Genomic DNA, 25,520 nt, shown 5'->3' with positions numbered 1-25,520 from the left:
AAAAAAATAGTGAGAGTCACCCTTTGAAAAATGATCTACAAAGCTAAAATATACAAGATAGAAAACCTGGACAACAAAAAATATTAGAAAACTTTCAAAATAGGTTTTATATCAAAAGCAAAATATAACTAAATATTACTATAACTTTTGCATTATTTGTATGAATTCAAAGCAGTGGACATTCCTCAGTAGTTAAATTGGGCTAGAGTGAATAGATTTTTTCAAAGATATTCACTGCAGATTATGTCTTAAATTTTAAAGTTTTAAAGATGTAAAAAAATTTGTCAAATCGAAGTGAGATAGTCATGAATTATAAATACAGAATACACTTCACTAAAGGATAGTAACCTAGAAAATAAAGATTTTTTTCCCCCCCATTTCTTGATCACAGAACTTATCTAACCCAGACAGACACATTCACGCGCACACAAACACGTGTGTGTGTGTGTGCATGCATAAACATATTCATGCAGGTTATTCTGTATAGGTGGATCATTGATGAAAAAAAACAAAAAAAAACAGTATTCTTCTGTAAAAAGAATTGAGTACTTTTGGTTATCAGTATCATAAAAATGTAAATAAATTAATAATTTCATTTACATACAATATAATTTCTACCAATAGAAATCCATTTGCTTAATCATTAACCACTGGGGGAGGGGGATGGTTTTGAATCTTGCTACACCTAGCCACACTAATGAATTATAAAGATGACAAAATGTTTCTATAGAGAACTATATTATTTAGATTTTATATATATATATATATATATATATATATATATATATATATATAAAATGTGATAGGGGTAGAAGTTAACATTGAATATAAAAATATATTGCTTATAAGAAAGGGAAACCATATTAATTACTTTTAAGCTTGCTGGGCTTCAGTAAAACAGAAAAATACTTATGCATAAAATTACATTAAACATATTTTGATAGAAATAGATTCATACTGAAATCAAAATTGCTAATATAGTAGTTTGCATAAAAGCTTAAAATACTGTCAAATATCCTAAAAATCAAAGCAAATGGTTAAAAACATTCAACTTTGACAAAACCTCGAAAAATACATTGTGGAACATTTACTTTGAACTATACCATTATATTTCATTGATGTAAAATTTATTATTTAAAGTATACAAAATTTGAAATGAGAAATTCTATGTTGAGAAAAATAATTTTCCTAAAATCTGAAATGCTCATCAGCAGATTACAAAAATGAAATGGTGAAAAATTAAAAACCTCTTTGCATTATAGGAGATGGTTGGCTGAGTAATGTGGCTAATCCATGATAAATGGCGCCTTGTTTAGAAACTTTCAAGCAAACGACATTGCCAGTCTTCGTCATCAGATTGGCGGCCCTAAAGAGAAGGAAACATAAAATCAGTTCAATTTCGAAAATAAAGCAGTTATCTATAAAAAAAAAACAAAAAAAAACATGAACGTGGAGAAAAGAAACTAAAAATGTGATAAATCGGCAGCATACACTTGTCATGGGCATTGGACATTTTAATTGTTTCTTTCAAAGCATCTTTCAGATGGCTCATTTCAGGGACAGATTTTGATTCAGGTTTCAGACCATCCATGATTATTTTGTTCCAGGTTTTAATAGTCTTTTTCCAAATCTACTTCAATACATTTATGGAACAACTCAACCCTACAGTTCATATTGCATGATTTTAAGGTGGATAATATAAATACAAGGGTTTTTCATATGTTTATGCTGGATAAACTCTGAAACAAATTAACCGATCATCAGGAATTTTGGAATACAACTGCTAATTTAGTTCTATGCATAAAAATAGCTGAAAACTCTTAAGCCCGTTCGTAAAAAATCAGATACCTCTCACATTGATTAAATTTGAATCAATTCCGTAATTTTCAGTTCTTTGGAAGAATATTTAAAAGAGTTGCTGTTAAGGGGAATATGAGCACACATTTCCATTTGAAATTTGATTTTGATTAGCAATCAAAAGATATTTGAAATTTCAAATATCTTTTGATAATAAAAATCAAATTATTAGACACAAATTTAACAAGATTTCTTAAATTTTAATTTCTTCTTAAAACCTAAAATTTAGACATTTTTCTAGAATCTAAATCAGCTAACAGAGTTTGATAAAAATAGGAAAGGTTTATTAGTTTGAAAATTACCTATTAAATCTTTAGCAATTAATGAGGAGGAGGTAATCTATGCAAATTTAATATAAAATATTTTTATAAAATATTTTGTAAAATAGTGAAAAAATAATTTTAATTACAAATGTCCTTTCTGAATTGAGTATAGCATGCATTACGGAGGGGGAGGGGACATTTTTTTTTATTAAATTATTAAATTAATTTCACTTCTAAATGTGTGTAGTAAAGTGATGCCCCATTCAAATTTTGAACGAGTTTATAAAAAAAATTTTAATTTAAGAATTTTGTGAACATTTTATGCTTAAAAAATTATAAATATTTTAGAGATGGTAGAATGTATTGCATGCGTCCACCTTAATAATTTAAACAAAAAAGACAGAAAATACAATATCATTATATCAAGACCAAATGATCTCCCTTTATCACTTATCCTTAGAGAATAGATGGATTTTTTTTCAATTTGGTAGGAGGAATATTAAATATGTCTAATGCATAAAAAATGAATATTGATCAATGATGAGTACCTACATCAATAAATAGATTTTTAATTTAAACCAATTTTTGAATTTCAATTAATTTTAAAAGATAATAAAAAGCACTGAAAGCAATCTTATTTTTGACACCAATTTTCAGAAATGCAGTCATTGTAGTTTCAAAGATATTTACAAGTATATATTTTTACAAACCATCTATATATATAAAAGGCAAAATGTGTGTGACCATTTTTTTTTTTTTTTTTTTTTTTTTTTTTTTTTTTTACAAAGGCATCACCACATTATCAAGGCCCAGAGGCCACTCAAGGATAAGGGTTAAAGAGTGTACAGTAGAAGTTGGTCAATATAGTAATCATTAGTAATGAAAATTTGGTAAATTTAATAACTTATATGGAACGGCTCATCAAGAACTTATTTACTTTAGACTTGAACAAAACCATATTGTAGTCAGCCGGAAAGCAGGAAAACGGAAGACAATTCCACAGGCGTGCAGTTCTAAGAAAGAAGCTTTGTTCATGGAATCTACGTTTAGGTTTAGGCACAGATAAAGAGTGGGGGAAATTATTGATAGTGTTTACAGCTAGACGAGTGTTTCTTGTGAAAGTTTGGCGAGGGGGGACCATAGATTGAAGCTCAGTTGAACACTTTCCATGAAAATAACGATACATCAGAGACAAACTCGCAACATCTCTTCTGTGAGATAGAGGTTGCAAGGAGGAGAAAAGGACATCTCCTACGAGGCTACGAAGTCTATTTTGAACTCTATCAAGGCAGGACAAGTTCTTTCTAGCAGCTCCTGCCCAGATGTGGCAACAGTATTCCATCCTTGGACGTACCTGGCTCTTATATAGATAGAGAATAGCATCAGCAGTGAGATATCTACTGGATCGATAGAAAGATCCCACCATTTTTCCAGCGGCCTTGGCAACAGATTTGATATACGTGTTCCATTTAAGATCAGGAGTAATGGTCAAGCCCAGAAGCTTGTCAAAACTTGAGGCCTCCTGAAGACGAGAGCCATTCATTTCAATTGATGACAAATGTGGATTAGAATGTTGATGATGTAAAGAGAGAAGCTTGGTTTTAGATGCATTAAAAGTAACCAGCCACTCCTTTCCCCATTGTACTACGTGCTCAAGATCAGAGGAGAGAGAATTGGAGAGAACTTGCTCGTTTACTGTCTTAGATGTGGTACCATAAATGGTAGTGTCGTCAGCATAAATGTCTACAAATGATGTAAGGATATGATTTGGAAGATCATTAATGTAGATCAGGAAAAGAGTTGGGCCCAGGATGGATCCCTGAGGGACACCGGCATTAATATTGTGAGCTTCTGATTTTTGCCCCTCAACTACTACTCTTATGAATCTATCAGAAAGAAATGATTTAATAATTGAGAAGACTTTTCCAGCTATACCATAGCTAGCGATCTTATGAAGTAAACCTTTATGCCATACCCTATCAAAGGCTTTAGATATGTCAAGAGCAATTGCCCTAGAAAGATTGCCACCGTCGAGAGATTTGCTAATCCTATGCGATATAACTGTAAGGACATCTGCTGTAGATCTAGCAGAACGGAAACCATATTGAGTGTCACTAAGAAGGTTATTTTTGTTGAGATGTTTGATTACTTCTGTATTTAATACAGATTCTAGCAACTTACTCATGACGCACAGGAGACTTATTGGCCTGTACTGAGAGGGGGATGAGCGATCACCTGAATTCTTAAATACAGGGCATACTGATGAGATTTTCCAGGGAGATGGGAAACTATTCTCCTTAAGACAACGTTTAAACAGTTTTGTAAGTATGGGCGCTAGTTCAGGTTGAAGTTTTTTGAGTACTATGATTGGAATACCATCAGGGCCAGTTGCTTTACTGGAATCAAGGTTTTTGATTAGTTTGGCAACATCACGTACAGATATACGTATATCACATAGCGTGTTTTCTGATACAAGAGGAAATATTGGGGGTTGGCGGTCTTGGTCGCAAAGGGTAGAATTAGCTGCAAAGTTCTTGACAAAGAGTTTGGCTTTGTCTGATGCTGACGAGATTACCTCAGATCCATTGATAATAGTTGGGATGGAGCACACGCTTCTGTTCAGGATTCTGTTTGCTATTTGCCAAAACTGGTGGGAACCAAGCCGCTGCTCAGCTACTTTGGACTTAACAGATTGAGCATACAACTTTCTTGCGTTCCTTATTACTTTCTTACAATGGTTGCTGGCAGTCCTGAAAACGGCTTTAGTTTCCATACATCTATTACGTTTGAAGCAGTGGAAAAAGTGATTTCTGTGCGCAATGGCAGCAGCACATTCTGGAGAGAACCATGGCTGGCTGTTAGGTTTTTGCTGAAACTTTTTAGAGGGTATGAAATGGTCAATACCTACAATTAACCATTCAGTTAGGTCTAATACTATAGAGGACACATCCTTTTTAAACATGGAATGCAGAGGTAGATCAGATATAAATGTACGGAAGCTATCCCAGTCAGCCTTAGTGTATCGATATACTGTACGATGAAGAGGTACGTCTGGGGACTTATTACATTTCATTTTTATCTTAATTGATACAACAGAGTGGTCGGAAGATCCAAGAGGCGACAGAACAGAAACTGAACATAGTTCAGGGCAAGTTGTGAGAAAAAGGTCTAGTAGGCTCGCATACTGGCCGTCATTATCGGGCACACGGGTAGGTTCCTGAACAATCTGAGTGAGGTCATAGGCAATGGAGAAATCATGACAGAACCTCCCCTCATCATCGGTCTTGTTTGAGTGGGTCAACCATTCGACGTTGTGAACATTGAAGTCTCCACATACGTGAATGTTAGCTGCAGGATAAGTAGAAAGGACTTGGTCAATTTTCTCAGATATGCTTTGAAAGATAGTAACTCCGCTGTTGTGGGGGCGATAGAGAGTAAATATAAATGCAGTAGTGTGAGCTAAAGCAACCCGGAAGCACATATAAGGTAAGTTAGGATCTTCCCTGGAGATGTCCCTCCCACATGGAAAGCTATCTTTAATATAGGCACATATTCCATGCCCATGGCGATCTTGGGGGTCAGATTTAGAAGTTAAGTTAGAGTATCCTGTAATTGCAAACTCAATGTGTGACCATTTCGTGTATGTCTCGCAAAGGCTTCTTTCGCACGCGTTCCCGGGGTTGTTACTATCGCTTAAAACTCTGTATAAGCTTTAACTTAACATGCTAATCTATTACTCGCACTCGTGGTCGAGACCGTTAAGTAGTTGGTATTGTTTTCCACTTCCGAGTTCAATCCCTCCTCCCGACCAAACGTTTTTTTTTATTACTTCGCTTATTCTTTAGTTTACCCCCCCCCCATACGCATGTTTATTTATGCCATTTTTTTTTTTGTTTTGGTTTTGTTTTTTTACATCGTCTTTTTTATAATATTTAAGCAGGATTATTAATTACCCCCCCCCCATACACACACCTACAAACACCCGAGCAACGCCGGGTACCCCCCCGCTAGTACAAAATAAAAACCAAACTTAAATGAATGGGAAAATAACAATTTTTTATAATCATTTTTAATTTTAAATAAGTTCAACATATCGGGTTAATTTTTACAACATTTTGGACACCTATTTAGAATCAGTGTTTCATTTGAGACACCAATTTTCAGAACTTCTTCCATTGTATGTATAAAGATATTTATATTTAGATAAAAATGTTTAAAAAAAAAAAAGAAAAAAAAAAAGGATTCTCCAATGTTTATTATTCAATGATCTTTAAAACTAATTGAAACTCAAAAAATTGGCGAAAGTTAGAAATCTAGTTTTCAGTGTTGGTACTTACTATTAACTAATTAATCAACTTTCTCTGGATGGATATATATATATATATATATATATATATATAATCTCTCCCAACGTAGAATACAAAGGCAAAATAATCTAAACCACGCATTCATTCCTTACTGCAACCAAAGAATTGGTCATTTATTAAAATGGAAATAAAAAAAAAAAAAAAATTCAGTTTAAAAAAAGAAAAGCAAAAAAACATGCAATTATCTGTACTTATAAGAAGATAAAACATAACTTACTTTTCCTGGCTTAGCCCAACCAAACTACGGCCATCCACTTCTAACAATTGGTCTCCAGCCTGAAGTCTACCATCCTATTCATAAACAATAAGAGAGAAGATACAAGGGGGGGGGGTTAGAAAGAGAAATAATTGTAATTTTTGTTTTGAAATTTGAAAAGTTTTTTTTTTTTTATCTTAATTCTATAAATTATTAATATCCACTTGTTTTAAAGAATTGTTAATTTAGAAAAGTTGCAAACATTTGATTTTATTGTAAATTCATAAACAATCTTAATATATCAAAGAGAAATTAAGAGAGGAGGAGGAATAGAATAAAAAAGAGAGTGAAGGGTATAGATGACAACCAAAAATTACCAGAGCTGCAGCGCCTCCAGGAACAACAGATTTGATGTAAATTCCTCGTGACATCTGACCATCACCCTAAATTAAATAAAACAGAAGTTAATAATAAAACAAAATGGCATTAAAAACAAAAATTACCCATACAATATGAAGAGTTACTAATCAACTAAGAATGGAATCCTGCATGTAATCAGAGTTGTTTTCATTTTTTTTATATATAAACCTTAATTTAAAAATGTTATTTCATCAGAGAATTTTGATTAGTGTAATTTTTAATACATTTAAATAAGATGAGCTTATGTTATGTAAAGATAGATAGTTTTTCAAGATTTAAATTAAATTACTTAAATCTTTATCAATTTTGAAACCTTAGAATAATTTCTGAATTATTTTAGACTTTGCTTAGTTTAGTAAACTTGGGTAGTTTACTGTAAACAAACAAAATGCAAACAAGTGTCGACTAATACAAAGTACAAGGTGGCTTCAATAAGTTTCCAGACGTTTTTTATACAAGCATTTAAAATTGTTGTAGATTCTTTAAAATTCAGTATGTTATTGGAATATATCTTATGAGATGACTGACCCATTTTTATGATTTCAGGTTCAAATGAACAGCTACAGCAGGAATTGGAATACACCCTACTAAAACCTGATTGTCACAGCTGGTAAATTGAAAAAAATGCAATCTGGGTGTAAGGACACTTTTAAAGAACGATATGCAATAAAATTCTGTTGGAAAAGTGCTACATAAATGTACGGAATGCTTCTGACTGCTTTTAGATGATCTTGCATGAATCGAGCATCAGTTTTTGAGTGGCGTAAGAGTTTCAAGGAAGATAGGGAGTCTGTGAGAGATGATGAGAGATGTGGGAGGAGTATGGAAATGAGAACACCATAGTTTATTGGCCAAATAAAGAATAACATGAATTAAGACGGTCGTATCTCTATAGAAACAATAAGTGCATGGTTTGATGTTAGTGTAGATACTGTACGCACAATTATTTGGGATGAACTGATGATGTGGAAGATTTTTGTGAAGTTTATCCCAAGGATGCTCAAGATGTTAAGACTTATTTGACCAAAATGAGCATCAAGACAATTCTTTACCCTTACAGTCCAGACCTTGCTCCCTGTAACTTTGCTTATTCCATAAGGAAAACCTTAGAGGCTGTTGTTATGAGACAATTAAGGAGATGAAAGAGACTGTGACAAAGATCATTGACACGGTCACGCAAGAGGATTTCTATGGGGCTTTTCAGAAGTTGTTGGAATAGTACAACAAGTGCATTGCAGCCGGAGGAGATTACTTCGAAGGAGACGAGAGTTTCATGTGTGTACTATCAATACAAGTGCACATACGAAAAATGTCTGGAAACTTATTGAAAGCACCTCATACACAAGAAATGAGAAATGCATGCAGCATTTAAAGTTAAATTTAAAATTAAAGTTCAATGAAACAAGGAAAAAATTATAGAAAAAAAAAATTCAAGCAACAGAATTTACAAGTAAAAAGATTAAGAATACTGAATTAACATTTTTTTAGTAACAGTTGGACTAATACAGATTTAGCCATAAGTGGTATCTTAAATTTTAAAAATTTTATTTAAGTTTGAAAGATTAACATTTTTACGACCATATTAATTTGAGATTTACTTCAGACAATAAAAATATTAAAAAAATTAACATTTATGCTGAAAATTATATTTTATGTACATATTCTTACACAAAATATTTCATATTTGATAAATCTTGACAGATTATGCCAGATGTTGAGTGTTAATTAAAAAACAAAAAATAAAAAATGAAAAATTCTCAACTCTTGTGAAAATTTATGATTGCCTTCCCACAATATGCTATAAAAGTCATCGATCACTGTTAAATAATTTCATACTAAAACTTGATAAGATTCATTTTTTATGGATGAAAAATGATCAAATTTGGTTTTATAAAATGTTTTGAAGAAACAGAAAAACAGAGAACATTGAAAGAGATGAAGGACAGCGAAATGTTTGCAAAATACAAAATATAATTCATATCAAATTACAAAAACATGCAAACTCACAAGTGCGGTCATATTCAAAAAAGAAAACTGTCCATAATATGACAACAAACTATCACACTTTTAGTTAAATGTCATCTTAACACAAATTGAAAAATAAGATCATTGAACGATTGTTATAAATAAAACCTATATGGTTAATAAAGTTTATAACTATTTAAAAATAACAGGAATGATTGAAAAAGTTTTCAAAGTGTATTAAACAAATTTAATTTGCATTTCCTTTTAAAACAAAAGAAAATAATTGACAAAACAGAAGTTTTATCTTTAACTTAATCTAAATGTAAAATGCATGAATAAAAAGATATTGAAGTAGACATTTTTATTTTGTAAGTCATCGTTAATGTCTTCAGAGATTCAATTAAATGATCTTTCCAGAAAATAAAACATTGCTTATGGAGGTTTGTTGTGTACTTCACTAAAATTGGGTATCACTAATTCAAACTAATAATAATGCAGTGGAATACAGAACATTTTTAGAGTCAATTTTTATTTATTGGAATGGAGGACATATTTAATAATATAAAAGTAATGCAACTTGTTTGAACACAAAAAAATTGTTTATAATGGAGAGAATGTAATTTTGTTCTAAAAGAGAAATGAAAACTTTTAAAGAGAAACATGAATTGATAAAGAAAATGGAATGAGAAAGGTCAGGATGCAAAACTCCAAGACAAAAAAATATCACTGAATCAAAAAATCGTGTGGAAACTAAACAATTTAATTAAAATAAGTAATAGCACACAAAAATGTATAAAATAGATAAAATAAGTAAAAATGTTTATATAGAACACTAGCTGGACACCCGGCATTGCCCGATCATACAATACGCTTACACATATTTTAATTTATGCAGATTGCATATGTATTTTCATAGCATCAATCCTCCATTGAATATTATATATCACAAGGAATAATTTGCCCGGTGGACTAATTCACAAGAAAAAAGAAAAAAAATAATAATAATGTCCTTCATCAAATTCTGTTTGTTTACAATATCAAGTCAGCTGATATTTGGGTTTGATGATGAATGCTCTGGAAAAGTCGATTCTGATTAATATTTAGTTTTAAAATATGCAAGCAAAGAAATGATTTGTAGGGATTTTAAATGGTACCTCTTCTTTTATCATAAATTGAACTCATTAATAGGAAAAAAAATTAAAATAAAATAGTGAGATACACCCGGGTTTGAAACGGGGGACCATTTCATCCGTAGTCTAATACTCTGCAACTGAGCTATATCTTCAGATGACAATAGTTCTATTTTTAAAGAAACGATTTGCTTAGAATTATCTTCCTTGGTCGATGTACTGAAAAATACTCCCCTAGAATCGGATTATTTCGATTTTCGATACTTATCTGATGATTTCTGTACAAAACATTCATAAGAACACTGGCAGACATAAATTACCTTTGCGTGAAATTTGCAAAAGATAGGCTCAGGCATTTCACAACCTATAAGGAAGGAACTCGCACACACAAATTGACTTTTATATAAAAGTAGATTTAGGAGATGCTTAGAGATAAAATAAATTGAGTTTGCTTTTTTTTTTTTTATTTTTAGGAGAGGGGGGGCAATTTTTTTTATATCTTTCCAGAATTTATAAAATTTAATCATGAATTACTATTGAAAAAAAATCAGCAATATGTACACTTTGTATAAGTGGGGTAAAAAAAAAAATCAGCAAAATGCAAGTTCAATTATTTTCATGAAATGTCTACATGTGAATTGTCGCAAGACTTGTAATGTTTAAACATTCACAACTATAAAACTATAACAAGTCCCAAAAATATCAAGATGATCAACATAAACAAATCATTTGAGTCCCAACAAAACAAGATTTATGAACAGAGAAGGTTAATGAGAATGTGTGTAAGCAGTGTTGTGTAAAAGATTTGTGTTGTATAAAGGTTGCATGCAGTCATGAAAGCTCAAGTATTCTTAACGAGAATATCAAGATTTATTTAATTTTTCTCTATGAAAATTGTTTTTGTGATTGCAATGAACAAGTGTTCTTATTGATGCTATGTACTTGTGGTATCCATTAAAGAACTTGCTTGTCTACTGGTTGTAGCTCGTGAGATACTAATAGCCATTGCTAACCTGCAGAAGTCAATCATTGTAGTGAGGTAAGTTGAGGTGATTATGATTTTGCTCTACATGTGCAGTGAGAAACAATCAAATTTTAAAGGTGTTTAGATTTTTGAGATTTTTGCTTTTGGTATAATTCCTCTTGGCAAGGAATGTCTGGTTTCTTTCACTATCGAGCTGCATAATGAGTAACCTGTATTTGAGCCAATCTAAGTTGTCACTTTATATGAAGGAAATTTATTGAATATTCTAGAATTATAAATTTCTCAGCTTTGTACTCTGATTGGTCAATTTGCACATAGATTTACTGTAATAATATTTTGAGCTGTTGAAGTAGCATCTTTTCCTATAGAAATAGATATGCAGTACTGACAGAGCTAAAAACAAAAAAATTCAAACAGATTTTAAAGATGTTGATATTTTACAAAAACTAGAATTAGAATAGGTGAAATATTTTAATTGAAAATAATGCAGACCATGTGAAAATTCATATCTAAATATCAAAAGAAAAAGAAAAATTTAAAAAAAAAAAAATTTGTACATCTTATTTTTTGTAAAATTTGTATTATTTCATTAAAATACATCATAAAACATGGTTCAGTCTGTAGCATATATAATAAAGCAATTAATTATTAACTCTCTGATGAATTTGTCATTAGGTAATGAATCACAGATTTTGTAGAGAAAGGGAGATTTTATTCCAAGTGAAGATGTGCATATTCAAAGTCATTCCAAATTTGAAAAATGAGATGCGATTTAATGAGGGGAAGAACTTACCTTATAATAATCTTGATCTGTTGTCTAAATATGGAGAAAATAATGAACAGGCCAACAAATTTAATGGGAGACAAAAAGATGAATGAAGGAAAATGCATATTGGACATACAACAGAATAAAGCACTGATAATCATACAACAATTGTAACCTTATTATATAAAACTTAGAAAATGCATTAAGTTAGGAAAGGGATGTTTCTTTGCTAATGATAATATATTAACCTGCTGTATAACAGTTACACAATGAGAGAGAGGAGAGAAGAGGGAAGTAGTGTTGAACAAATAAGAGAGGGAAGGAGGAGGAGGAGGAGTGTTGAACGAGAGAGAGAGAGGAGGAAGAAGTGCTGACAAATAAAAGAGAGAGAGGAAGAGGAGGTGTGTTGACAGAGAGAGAGGGAGAAGTGTTGACAAGAGAAAAAGAGGAGGAGGAGGCGAAGTGTTGATAAATGAGAGAGAAAGAGATTAGGAGAAATGTTATAAAACCCATCTTGTCAAATTAAATACTACCCAGCAGAGCATTGTAGACCATAATTCATAAACTAAAACAATCGCTATTTGAGAAATCATAAGAAAAATGACATTCAATCAACCAATTTAGAATAAAAGAAAAAATGAGAATTTGATAAAAAAATCTATGATTAAAATAATTACATTAGTAGAATTTGTTATTGCAATCTCTAATTTGTTCATTTCAAAACCTGCATAGCTAGTTTCAAGATTTAAAATAGTCAAATTATTTTTACCCATTTTGCCCGATTTTAGAAAATGTACAACACACCACACACCCATCTTAACTTAGGATGGTACAAGATTTCTACAGTATAGCACTTAGAACAAATATAGAATTAATAAATGTATTTCCTAATTGGAAATATAACATTAGAAATAACTTAATTTGAGAGTATTCATCACCAACAGATTCAATTAAAAATAAAAATAGTTCAATAGTTTCCATCAATATAAAAATGACTGTGCATTACCTCCCGCCATCCACCTCACATGTTTAAAGTCCTAAAATAAAATTACGATACTTTGACATTTTCTTTTATTATGCCTACAGATTATGCAGTAAAAGCGGTGATACAGCAGACCATTTTAAAGACAATGGTTTTATATCGATAGATGGAACCAATAAAATGGAGAATAAACTAATCTTTTATACAGAGACTAGCCAGACACCTGGTGTTGCTCGGTCATACAATACGCTTAAACATATTTTAATTTATGCAGACCGCATATTTATTATCATAGAATCAATCCTCTATTGATTATATATTACGAGAAATAATTTGTCCGGGAAACTAATTTGTGAAAAAAATTTAAATAAAAAAATTAAAAAACAAAACAATGATAATTTCATTCATCATTCATCAAATTCTGTCTGTGTTTGTTTACAATATCATGTCAGCTGATATCTGGGTTTGACAATGAATATTCTGGAAAAGTCACTTCTGATTAATGTTTAGTTTTAAAATATGCAAAGGAAAAATAATTTGCAGGGATTTTAAATGGTACCTATTCTTTTATCATAACTTGAACTCATTAATAAGAAAAAGTTTTAAAAAAATGGTGAAGTACACCTGGGCTTGAACAGGTGATCATTAGATCCATAGTCGAATGTTCTATCACTGAGCTATTCCTCCAGATGTCAATAATCCTGTTTTTTTTTTTAAGAAAAAATAATCTAAGATTTTATTATCTCCCTTGCCGATACAACGTGTAAAAATTCTTATTTATCTATAAGAAAAAAATTATTTTTTAGATTGAATTTTTTCAATTTTCGATACTTATCGGACAGATTTCTGTACAAAATATATCTAAGAACACTGCCGGACATATATATTACCTTTGTGTGAAATTTGCAAAGGATAAGCTCAGCCGTTTGGGAACCTATAAGGAAGGAACTCACATACACACAAAGTGACTTTTATATAACAATATTTATATAATAATATTTATATAACAGTATTTAGACAAAATAAGTAAAAAATGTAAATAAATTTATTCAATCAAAATCTTATTCCATCTGTATTTAAACAAAGAAAAAGAAATGAAAGTAAAGATATTTGAAACCAAATAATTGAAAAAAGTTTGTATTTTAATTTGAAAATAACTAGCCCCAATTTTATGAAGATATCCAATAAAAAAAGAAAACCTTTCAATAATTGTATTTGTGTACAATTTTCATTAAGCAAAATGAAAAACTAAAACACAACACTAACAATTTGACCCCCCCCCATCATGTGAGAAACCAGCATCCAATATGACTTTTATCAAAAATGCTTAGACAAGAAAATACTATTTTGAAAGCTAATCTGGATATATTAAGATAAAAAAAAATGAATATCTTTCAAAGGTGACCCAAATAATTCTCCAATTAGTGAAATACTAAAATGGCTACAACCCTGAAACTACATCCGATGATGAGACCTCGATTCATGAAATTTGGAGAACATGGTATCAATCCTTACTCACCATTAGTCCACTCTAAGCCTACGTAATAGAACTTGTCACATAAATTTACATAATGAATAGCTAATCAAACCAAACACTGAATACATATTTGAAAATATTAAAAACCTGAAGCATAAAAAAACATTAAATGACCTTAAATTGTTGATAAACCATAAAACATAAATAATCCAGGACTTGAAGAAAAATAGTTTCCAGTTAGAAATAAATCAAACATGTGAAAGTTTATCCTCTATTTTTTAATAATTTATTAAAAGCTGAAGACAAAACGGTCTTAGATATTTTCATAAGAAAAATTATTGTAGCATTAAACTGAAAATGGATCACTTAGAATGCCAATACTAATCTCAACAGCCATGTCAGAAAAATTGACATCAAAACAAACTAATTTTTATAACCAAAAACAAAACGACTTTATATTGGCCTTTAAAAACCGTGGGAGGGCTATTCAAAATATTTCCTCATTGACATTTAATAAAAGATAATCAACAAAAAAAACAATGAATGTATAAAAATGTCATCTTTTAGAACGGAAATCCCGTTGGATGCTTCATTCATGATGACCATAATCAGCAAAGAAACTTACTTTTGCTGCTACAATGCTGAGTCCAATGCTTCCTTTCACTTTTTCAAAGCTGACTTCAACAATTTCTGGTTCTTTTGGTAGTTCTTCAGAACGGGGTCCTTGTCCAAGATGAGGACCTGAAACCTCCTTGTGGTGAAGCTACCAAAATACAATGCAATTAAATAAAAGAAACGTACATTATAGATTAGAATCATCCTTAACATTATCAAGGGTAATGAAATTGTGATTACATTTAAAAATTAAAAATAAAGTTCTTTTTGATATGTTGTGTTTTTCAGAACTGATTCAGACGTCAAGAGAAGGAATTAATTACAAAAAAATTTCTTGGTCAATTTCCCACCTCTGGTTTAATATCTTCATTTTATGTTCAACAATAAAGATTTAAATATGTTTTTTAGATATTCAAGAAGAAATAAAATTAATCCAATCAAAGATTATATATATATATATATATATATATATATATATATATATATATATATATATATATATATATATATAATAAAGTCGTCATATAATGTGTGCATGTCTCTCAACATTTCTATTTGACTATAGGTTTTAATTTACAACTAAATGATAACATAATGAAATTAATTTTACTTTCATAAAATTTCTATTAAAAAATATTTTTGTAAACATAAAAAACCAATGTGCACTTGGCTCTTCATTCTCACTAGAAATGACAGTTTAAAAGCTTCAAAATTACTTTGAATTTTTCTGGTGATGAACATGATGTTCACTATATGCTAAGTAACAGGTGCAATTATTACCCCCACAATACAAATATAATAAATTTAATATTCGTTGAAAATAAACTATGGCTTAATCCACCAAAATGCCAAAAAGATATATGTTGTCTAACTTATAAAATTTCAGTATTTCCTAAGACATCCTTTTAATCTTATGACATATTCCTTCATTGAATTATATTTCCAAAAACATAAATATATTTCCATAAGAAATTAATTATAAGTAAAAGAAATGATCAAAGAAGGTGTAAAAAAAAACAAAAAAAAACAATAGAAAAAATTTGTTTGGGTTTTGATTAAATTCCTCATTATAAACTAATATCCATTGCAATACAACATTTAAACGTACAAGAAAAATCCAAGAAAGCAAGAAAATAATCAACCTGAATGCATTGCTCTCATTGGAGTAATAACAAAATGGAAAACTAAGAATAGAATATTTCCATCAATAAACGGATTTAGTTAATCTGCACTGATCAACACCTGCTTAATTGTTACCAATGGTTACTTCAGCATCTAAAGATAATAGTTTATAAGGAATGCAGGATTTAAACATAATTTTTTAGTACAAAAAATAAAACTATTTTTTAAAATTACAACCTTTTTTTATTTTTTTTATTTTTGATAAAAATCTTAGATGTCTAGAATGAACTTGATTGATAAAATAACCTAAATTAGAAAAGTCAATATTTTTTTAAATGCAAATTTGTCAGTTTAGGAGAGAAACTGATATCAAACTAGAAATCTTGTTAAGGAAAACTAGCTTATTCTAGTCAAGCGCAACTCGTCAAACTGGTCATGTCAGATAAAAAAAAATATGTTGGAACTTTGTTAATGAAATCAAAAGAGATTGAACTCTAATCAGTCCTGTTATTTTATCTGCTGCAAAAACAAGGAAACCTTCCTTTCTTTGATTATTAAAAAAGTAAACTCATCCTTAAGAAAATAATTATTTTAGAGAAACATTAGAATTTATAATTATTCAATTCAAACATTTAAATTATACATTTATTGTTTGTAGTAGAGGTGCTTTTCTTTAAATTTAAAAATATTGAATTCAATATTAAAAAACTTCAAAGAATTAAAAAGTAAAAGAAATTCTGACGTTTCTGAATTTTTGAGATGAGGATTATTTGTATTATTATTCATTGGACTACTGTTCTCATCTTGAGTGATTTTTCACGTTTCGGTCGATATAACCTCCGACTTTCTTTAGGTGTATTTTGTCGAACTCTGGAATGTTTCTGTTGAACTCAGGAATTTGGACGGAATTTTGAGCGGAACCTTTTATTTACTTCATGGGGGTAGCATGCTCTTGTTCAATCAGCCATGACTGGATAGAGGCCCTAAGTAATTCACAATTGTATTTTGTCAGTCATACACACTGAGGATTGAACCTTCAACCTTCAGAAGAATATCACTTTTTACAATTGATTTTTTCAAGTACTCCAACCACTGCGCCACAGGTCCTTGTGGACAATTCTAGTACGAATTTTAAGAGCCTTCAACCTACTTTTTTTTTCTAGTTGTAAATATCACCATTTAATACTAATTATTACTATATATTAATGTATATCTATCTCTATACTTATTACTTGTATATATTAATGTTTTTACTTATTACTTGTATATATTAATGTTTTTACTTATTACTTGTATATATTATCTATTGTTTATAATTACTGGTTCCCATATCGTATTGAATTCTATACTAGGTCTACTTAGCAGTTGGTTATTCCCCAGCATATGTGCGGCTTCTTTCAGTTGTCTTACTCTCCACCATTCTTCTCTGTCTATAATTTTTACTTCGTCCTATAATGGTAGATGGTTTTCCTTTTCTTTCCAGATATGGTCAGCTATACCTGACTTTTCAGTTTCTCCACATACTACGGCTTTTTGATGTTCTTCTAACTGTACTTTCAATGGATGGCACATTTCACCTTTGTATAGTCTTCCACATTTACATGGGATTTCATATACACAGTTCTTAGTCATGAGTTTTTTCTGTAGGGGACTCGACTCTCATAAGCTGTTTTCGGAGAGTTGAATCACTCCTGAATACTGTCCTGATGTCATATGGATTACATATTCGTTGAAGTTTTTCAGACACACCCTTCATATATGGTATATAAACTGTGGTGAGTTTCTGAGTGGTGTCCTTTTGTGTTTGGCCCAGATTTCTTCGAGATAGTTGTTTCGGTGGAGATTTTCTCTTAAACTGTTCATCTCCTCTTGATATGCACTGATGTTACTACATATTGCTTTTGCTCGGTGTTGTAGGCAACGGACGATTCCTTTCTTTATATTATATGGATGGTTGGAGTTGTAGTTTAGATACTGCCCAGTGAAAGTTGGCTTTCGGTATACAGATGACATAAACCTCTGACCTGTGCAAGTTAGCACATCTAGGAACGATAATTTATTATTTCCTTTTTCCATTGTGAACTGTACAGTTGGACAGATCGCGTTCACATGGTCTAGTAACGTTTGAACATCTTCCTGATGGGGTCAGAGTATGTGTCATCTACATATCGCAACCACATTGTTGGCTTTAGTGGTGTTGATCCTAATGCCATTTCTTAAAAGTATTCCATGTATGCATTGGCCAGTACCGAGGACAATGGTGATCCCATCGCCAGACCTTCTTCCTGCTGATATATATATCAGATCCCATCACAAAGTAGTTTCTACACAGAAGGTCAACTTAGGATCTCTATCCAGTCATGGCTGACGAAACAAGAGCGAAGTAAATAAAAGGTTCCGCTTGAAATTCCGTCCAAATTCCCGAGTTCGACAAGATACATCTGAAGAAGGTCGGAGGTTATATCGACCAAAACATTGTAAAAATCACACTCAAGATGAGAACAGTAGTCCGATGAATAATAATACAAAAGAAATTCTGTTCATAAATCTATTTGAAATATAAATGAACAAAATATAAAAAGACAAACTAAACTATTTCTGATTGCCTCTCATGCTCAAAAAATATATAACAGAAAATACCCATATATATATATATATATATATATATATATATATATATATTCTGAAATATATGAGTATGCTGAACTTTGATGCATTATGCAAGGTCATTGTGTTTGACAGATATCATTGGGAAGCCATGGTACTAAGTCGAACCCAATCTCTTGGCTATGGAAGAGCCAATAACAAATAAGATTTTTATGTATGGTAACTTCTTCATTTTAAGGAATGACTAAACGCTGAACAGATGAAATGCTTCCTGTTGGTTGCTTATGGAACACCAGTTATCCAATCATATTTATTATTTCAGGGTTTTCCTTCTCTTTGACTTGTTGTGCTACCAAACCACGAAAGTCTAATCCTTGTTTACTTATCATCCCATGATAGAGTTTTTACATGAGAAAAATCCAACTTAAAGGTGAGAGACTCTGGATTCAGACAAAAATAAAAATTGCCTCTGTATAGAAGGATTTCTCATCCACTGACCAAGAACAGAAAAGATGACGTGTAGTATCAGAACAGATACTACAGCTTATTCCTAAAGAAAAGGCCAAAAGTCATGAGTGTCTACTATTTCCCCTTAAAGAGGAGGAAAGATGGATCTATGTCGCTGTCAAGGATATTAATAATAAGCTGAACACCTTTAACAGAATTTGAATGTTGATTTCACAGTTTATGCTCCTCCCATGTAATAACTGAATATTTTCTTGATCATATTCAAAAATCATTTTCTCCAAAGATAACATTACCAAATAAGTTCTGCAAATAACAAGTCTGAAAGTAAAAAAGATAAAGATAAAACAAAAAAATATATAAAAACAAAATCATCTTTACTTTCTTACCTCATTAAGTTTTGGTCCTTGCTGGTCTGGTCCTATCATGTGAACAGTCCAGAGTTCTTTTGAATTGGGTTGAGGAATCAAACGGCAGATTCCTGCTTGAGTGTAAGGTTCAAGGTATTCTGGAAGGCCATTTGGAACTCCTCGGATGATATCGCATGAATAACCATCTTCCGGCAAAAGGAACGGAAGCTGCAGATCTTTGTGCTCCTCCAAATGAATTTCACTACCGTCAGATTGGGCCAGGTCATCAGCCATATTCATAGCAACAGCGACCATTCGATCAATCAGGGCCTGGGGGATATGTGGTTCATTATCTTCTGGAATGTAATATTGCAGAAGGGCACGCACTTGAAGGGAATTTAGCTTAAAGCATGTGGAACTTATGTTGGCAATATCATCAGAATTGTTCTTGGGAGCCTGCAGAAGGTGGGCAGCCTAAAAGCAAAAATGGAAAACAAAAAAAGATTTATTGAGTAAATTATCAGAAGTTTATATTTGCATGAATATCGATTTTATGACAGAATTTATTTTGTAGAGAATTGAATGTTACTGTATATCATCAAATTAGTTTGGTGTTCATAATGATCTGTTATGATAGAGGTTAAAGAATTAAAACCTGAAGATTTTGAAAGGCTTACTTGATCTGCATGTGTTCACCTCATCTTCAAACAAATTCTGTCTTCCACTCCCTGATCACTAACTTCTCATTATCAGCTTCTCTAGAAACTATATCTATACCCTGTGCAGCCAACAATCAAAACCTTTGTGCCATTTATTTTTATTTTTTTTATTTATTTACCCAGGTTGATCCATTTGGTTCAGTAGTAAAAATAAGAGGCAAAAATTATTTTGGGCTAAACTTTATTGTATTTTTCCTCATATTTATATAAATAACTAAAAAAGGCAGGAAAGCACATACTAAACCTAAATATTTTTGGAAAGTACATTCTATCCAGAAATATGTTTGGGTAAATTTTTTTTTTAAGTACCACTTTTCCCTATAAAAATGAATCCAAAATTTTCAACTCCCACCATTCATATAACAAAAAAAAAGGAATCATCCGGTGCTTACAACACCATGCCAAGACAATATGTAGCGATGACAACACATACCAGGAGGATTTGGAAATGTAAGAATAACCCTTCCCTGACATGATTACCTAGAGAGGAAAACCTAGAGCAAACACTAAAGGACAATACCTGAAAAGTTGCCAGTGGGCACATCATACATAAAGAGTCCAAAAAAATTTTTTTTTAAAATATGCAGTCCATAATACATCAAAACAATATTCAAGAGCGATTTAACTCAAAAAACACCTAATACAAGTCAAACCCCCGACCAAAAGTCTCAGGACAAAAAACTGTATATGAGATTTCATGCAAATGCAGAAAACTATACAAAGGTGAGATCAGTCGCTCTCTAAAGGTAAGACTAAAAGAACACTGTAAGGCTGTGACACTGAAGGGAGGTAAAAAAGTCGGAACTAGCTAATCACATGGAAAGAAAAAGGAACACGCTTTCCTTTGTATAACGAGGTCAAAATAATTGACAAGGATGCAAGGTGGCGGGTCAGGTGACTCAAAGAGGCAACACATACGCTAAAAAAAGAAAAATTACTAAGCAAACCAAGCTTAGAAATTAGTAGCATTTGGGAGTCTCTAATTATGCCATAAAAAAAAACATTACTCAATTTGATCAAATAGTTTCTTTTTAAAGAGGAAATCAAATTTTAGTCAGACAATTGCAACAAAGACATATAGGCAATTTTCGCTATGAGGATGGGGGACGCCAAGGGGAGATAACTCTTAAAGTTTGTCAAAATTTGATGAGATTATTTTTATAGTTTTGAATAATTTTAGATATTCTTTTTTGTTTTTTCATTTCAAAAATCGTTTCAATTTTATAAATAAAATTATTAGAACTTTATGTGCATTTTGACAAACTTGAAAGATTAGATGGAGCTATTTCTCCTTTCCCCCTTATTAATAAAAATCTTTTTACCTGGATAATTCGGCATAGATGGCAATCTGCAGCCAGCTCAAGTCCCTGCTTCTCTGCCCAGGCTTCAACGCGACCAAGTCTACGTTTCAGCCTGATTCCCCATCGTCTTGTACACAATCTTAAATTTGGCTTTTGTATAAGAATATTAAAGAGCCACATGTTGATGAAATGAAAGAGTTGAGAGAAGAGTTGAATGGTCAAGGCAGCATTCACTCGACACCGACGTAGGAGATTCATGGCAGCAGAAAGTGTTCGCAAGACGTCACCAAGTGTAGGTGACATTCTCTGGTTATTCCTGTTCATATTCTCTGGAGAAGAAAACAAACGTACAACTTTATTCCCATTAAAGAATTTATATTTTTTGTGGAGATATTTTGCTACAGCATATATTATATTTTATAATAAAGAGTTTTGTATATTATAATCTTTTTTATTTTAGATTATAAAATGTGCCATGAATAAATATTCTATTTATTAAAAGCCACATAATATCTTTGTCAAAACAGTCCTTAATCTTTTGGCTAGAAGCAAAGTATACTGCCTGTTCTGATATTAAATTTCATCCTTCCTGTTCTTGGTTAGTGAAGAGAAATCCCTTTAAATGGAGGCAATTTAAATGTTTGTCTCAATCCAGAATTTTTTGGGAGACCTTGATTGTAAATAAGGCCATGTATTTTTAAAATGTTATTTCATGATACTTATATTCAATATGCCCTACCTTTTTTGTTTTTTATATAAATCTCCAGTTTACAAAATAAAGTGGTTGTAATCCATCGCTACACAACATCGACTTATTTTAATATTTTTGGTTAAATTTAATTTGGTAATACATTTTGTTTATTAGTTTGTAATTTTTTTTCTTTTTACTTAAAACGTTATTTCTTTATAAATCTACATATTTTACAAAAAAAAAATGTTTTGTAAATAAAACTTTAAAATTAAATTTGGAGAGGCAAGTATGCATATCTTATTTGTTTATAATCCAACCAGAAGTAAAAGGAAAAGAAATTGGTGTCAACCCAAAACGTGTCCTCTTGGTATTTTTTTCTGATTCTGGGATGCCTCAAGTCTAATTGATCCAACTATTTTTGAACACAACTTTTATTGAAACATTATCCTTACTATGACATGGTAAAACTATAATTACTTACATTTTTCTTTTTATAACAATTAACCTACAAATTATTTCTATTTTTAAGATAACTTACCAGCTACACCAAAATCATCATCTTCAACACTATCATCATCATCAATAAAAGCTGGCATTGTTTGTTGAAGATCATACTGTAAGCAGCCAACAAGATGGTGGAAAGCCATTTGGACAGACTCCGCCATCACCTCTTGAGCTTCACGGCTAAACAGGCGAGTGTCCTGGTCTTGTTTAATGAAATTATACGTTTCTGAAGTATTAGCCATCAAAAACGCTAATGCTGCTGGATCTTCACGGCTGTCCTGTTAAAACAAAAACCACAATTATGGAAATTAAATAAAGATTTTTAGCAGAGCTAGAACTGGAAATAACAAAATCTGGAAGTTTTCTTACTTTTATCTTTTGTTCCTTTTACTTAAAAATGCAGTTGAAAAAAAAATATAAAGTTCCTTTTAAGAGTAATAACATTTTAAAATAAAAAATATTGGCCACTTGTATTAATTCAGATCAAAAGTTGAATTCTATAAAATTTATACTTATTTAAAAATCACTTAAATTTCAAAATCAACATTGTTTCTCTGTATTTATACAGTTAGATATAAGACAAACTGAAATGAAAAATAAAATTCACAAATGTTCAAACAAGGAATATAAAAAAGATGGCGATTATTTAATTAAAAACAAAAAACAGATGTTAAAGATAATGTATGTACTCGTCACAAAACAAAGATGTCATATTTTAAAAATTACGTAAATTGATTCATTAAATTTTTTATATAAGAAAATCAAATTTTATGAGTAAGTGAAAAGGGGGTCAAGAGACACCACATCTTTTTAGAAGGTGTTAAATTCAAAGGGTGACAATTTGACTACTAAGATTTATGGACTGTGCTATTTTATTACTACTTTACTATTATTTGCTAAAAATCATAAAATTTGATTCTCTTAATTAAAAAAAACAAAAAAAACTTTACATGATTTTTTGGAATATGACATTTGTTCCAAGACAAAAATGTGCATGAAGATTTTTCTGTATTTTTTTTTTTAATTAAGTGTAATTCTAAATAAGCACTAAAAAGTTTTGTCTTAATCCATGCAGTTTCAAAAATAAGATCTTCTCCTCAAAGAAAATAATTAGAAGAATAAAATATTACTAGTTTGCATGAACTTGAAAATTTGGAAAATAGTAAAGTAAAAGAATTTCTATCATATGTTAGAAGAAAAAATTCAAGAAAAGTTTTTAAAAAAAGATAAACATTGTAAATTTTATTTTTCATCATTACAATTTATATCATTAATGCTCTTTAATATCGAATATTCCTTCATCACATAGGATCTAATATAAAATATTTATTTTATTCAAATAAATATATAACCCAGATGAGACATTAATGTTGAAACATTGGTTCATTTACATAGGCTTTTTCTAACATTTAAATAATTTTATATATATATATATATATATATATATATATATATATATATATATATATAACATCATAAACTAACGAATGGATCATTCTTAATTTTGGAATATTTTAACATGGCAAACTAATTTTTGTCAACTTTCATGATATAGGACATGTTTCCATCCATGCTTGCATGTGTCCTCCAAATTTTTGAAAAATAAACTTTAATAAAAAAAAAAAATTGACTTATATTAAGTGATAAAAATTTAAAAAGAATGGTGGGTGCATGTGAGCATTAGTATATGCTTGGTAAAATTCTAAACTACTAAACTTATGAATTATGGAACAAGTTTTCTAAACAGAGTATATTCTATGGGTATTTCTTTTAAGACTATATTATTTAGGAGGGTGCAACTGAAAAAGAAAAATCATTAAAATTTAAAACTAATGTTATATTTATTGCTAATTCTATTACTTCATTATATAATGGAAAATTTCATTAAAATTTCACAATTCTCCTGTTTACAAAGATTAGATTGGTAGGAGAGTGAGGGAGATATCCTAGCACTGATTGTTAGAATTTGTATTAAAAAAAATGCTAACCTCAATAGCTTGTTGCATGATTCCACTAATTTTATGAATGAAGTTGGTAAGTCGTACAGCTCGTTCTTGAGGTGGCAAGTCAGGATAGTACCCATTAGAGAGACAATGACGTATCGCCAAATACAAAGTGTAAGTTGGAGCAAGTTTGAACTGGGTAGTGTTGCATTTTGTATTTAGGATAACTTGCCGTAAAAACTGGTCTTCAGCTAAAAAAAAAAAAAAGGTAAGAAAAGGTTATTTTAAATGTTTAAATGATCAAAAGTTTAAAGAAAAGGATTAATTTCTTTGAGATATCAAACAGACTCAATAATGAGTTAACAAATCATGCCTAGAATTCATTAAAATATTTAATATTTTAATTTTTAAGAGTTTTTATAATTTTTACAAATTGTGAACTGTTCTTTATCCTGGTTGCTGTTATCACAAAGTTTGGATCAATATGTGCCATAATCTTTGCAGCTGTAATATATCTATGGGATATGGCCAAGACAACTAGAACATCGATTAAAAAATGTGCAGGTTTTCTTGAGGTTCTGTGTTCAATCCTAAGCAGAGGTAGCAAGAGGATGTAATAAGCTAACTGTTAGAATATCATAAGACTGGGAGAATGGAATATGACTAGTGTATCCTCAGGTTGATTCAAAATTCCACAACAGTTCCAAGGTTCAAGAAAAAATACTCTGAATACATCTCATCCAAAGAAGCTGCCCTGAGCCTTTACCACAAAGGTAAGACTTGAACCTGACGCAT

General features: G+C 30.8%; 1 protein-coding gene across 4 annotated transcripts in view; it reads right to left on the bottom strand.

The window, feature by feature from the left end:
- Nucleotides 1-25,520, bottom strand: part of LOC145291987 (uncharacterized) — a 210,777-nt gene that overhangs the window by 31,629 nt on the left and 153,628 nt on the right. For 3 of the 4 annotated variants that reach the window (XM_080137948.1, XM_080137944.1, XM_080137947.1), the window contains 9 exons: nucleotides 24,771-24,976; nucleotides 22,817-23,060; nucleotides 21,609-21,916; nucleotides 19,607-20,041; nucleotides 15,034-15,171; nucleotides 11,977-12,000; nucleotides 7,061-7,126; nucleotides 6,705-6,778; nucleotides 1,248-1,366 (listed from right to left, as the gene is read on the bottom strand). In XM_080137948.1, coding sequence (XP_079994074.1) covers nucleotides 1,248-1,366; nucleotides 6,705-6,778; nucleotides 7,061-7,126; nucleotides 11,977-12,000; nucleotides 15,034-15,171; nucleotides 19,607-20,041; nucleotides 21,609-21,916; nucleotides 22,817-23,060; nucleotides 24,771-24,976 — 1,614 coding nt within the window. The remainder of the gene's footprint in view (nucleotides 1-1,247; nucleotides 1,367-6,704; nucleotides 6,779-7,060; nucleotides 7,127-11,976; nucleotides 12,001-15,033; nucleotides 15,172-19,606; nucleotides 20,042-21,608; nucleotides 21,917-22,816; nucleotides 23,061-24,770; nucleotides 24,977-25,520) is intronic. The other variant, XM_080137945.1, reaches the window with a different exon arrangement.

Source organism: Euprymna scolopes, chromosome 13 (assembly GCF_053919585.1).
Source record: "Euprymna scolopes isolate OS-2025 chromosome 13, ASM5391958v1, whole genome shotgun sequence".
In the NCBI taxonomy this organism is placed as follows: Eukaryota; Metazoa; Mollusca; class Cephalopoda; order Sepiida; family Sepiolidae; genus Euprymna; species Euprymna scolopes.
The sequence above is the reverse complement of the archived record's forward strand: the minus strand, read 5'-3'. Positions and strand labels throughout refer to the sequence as shown.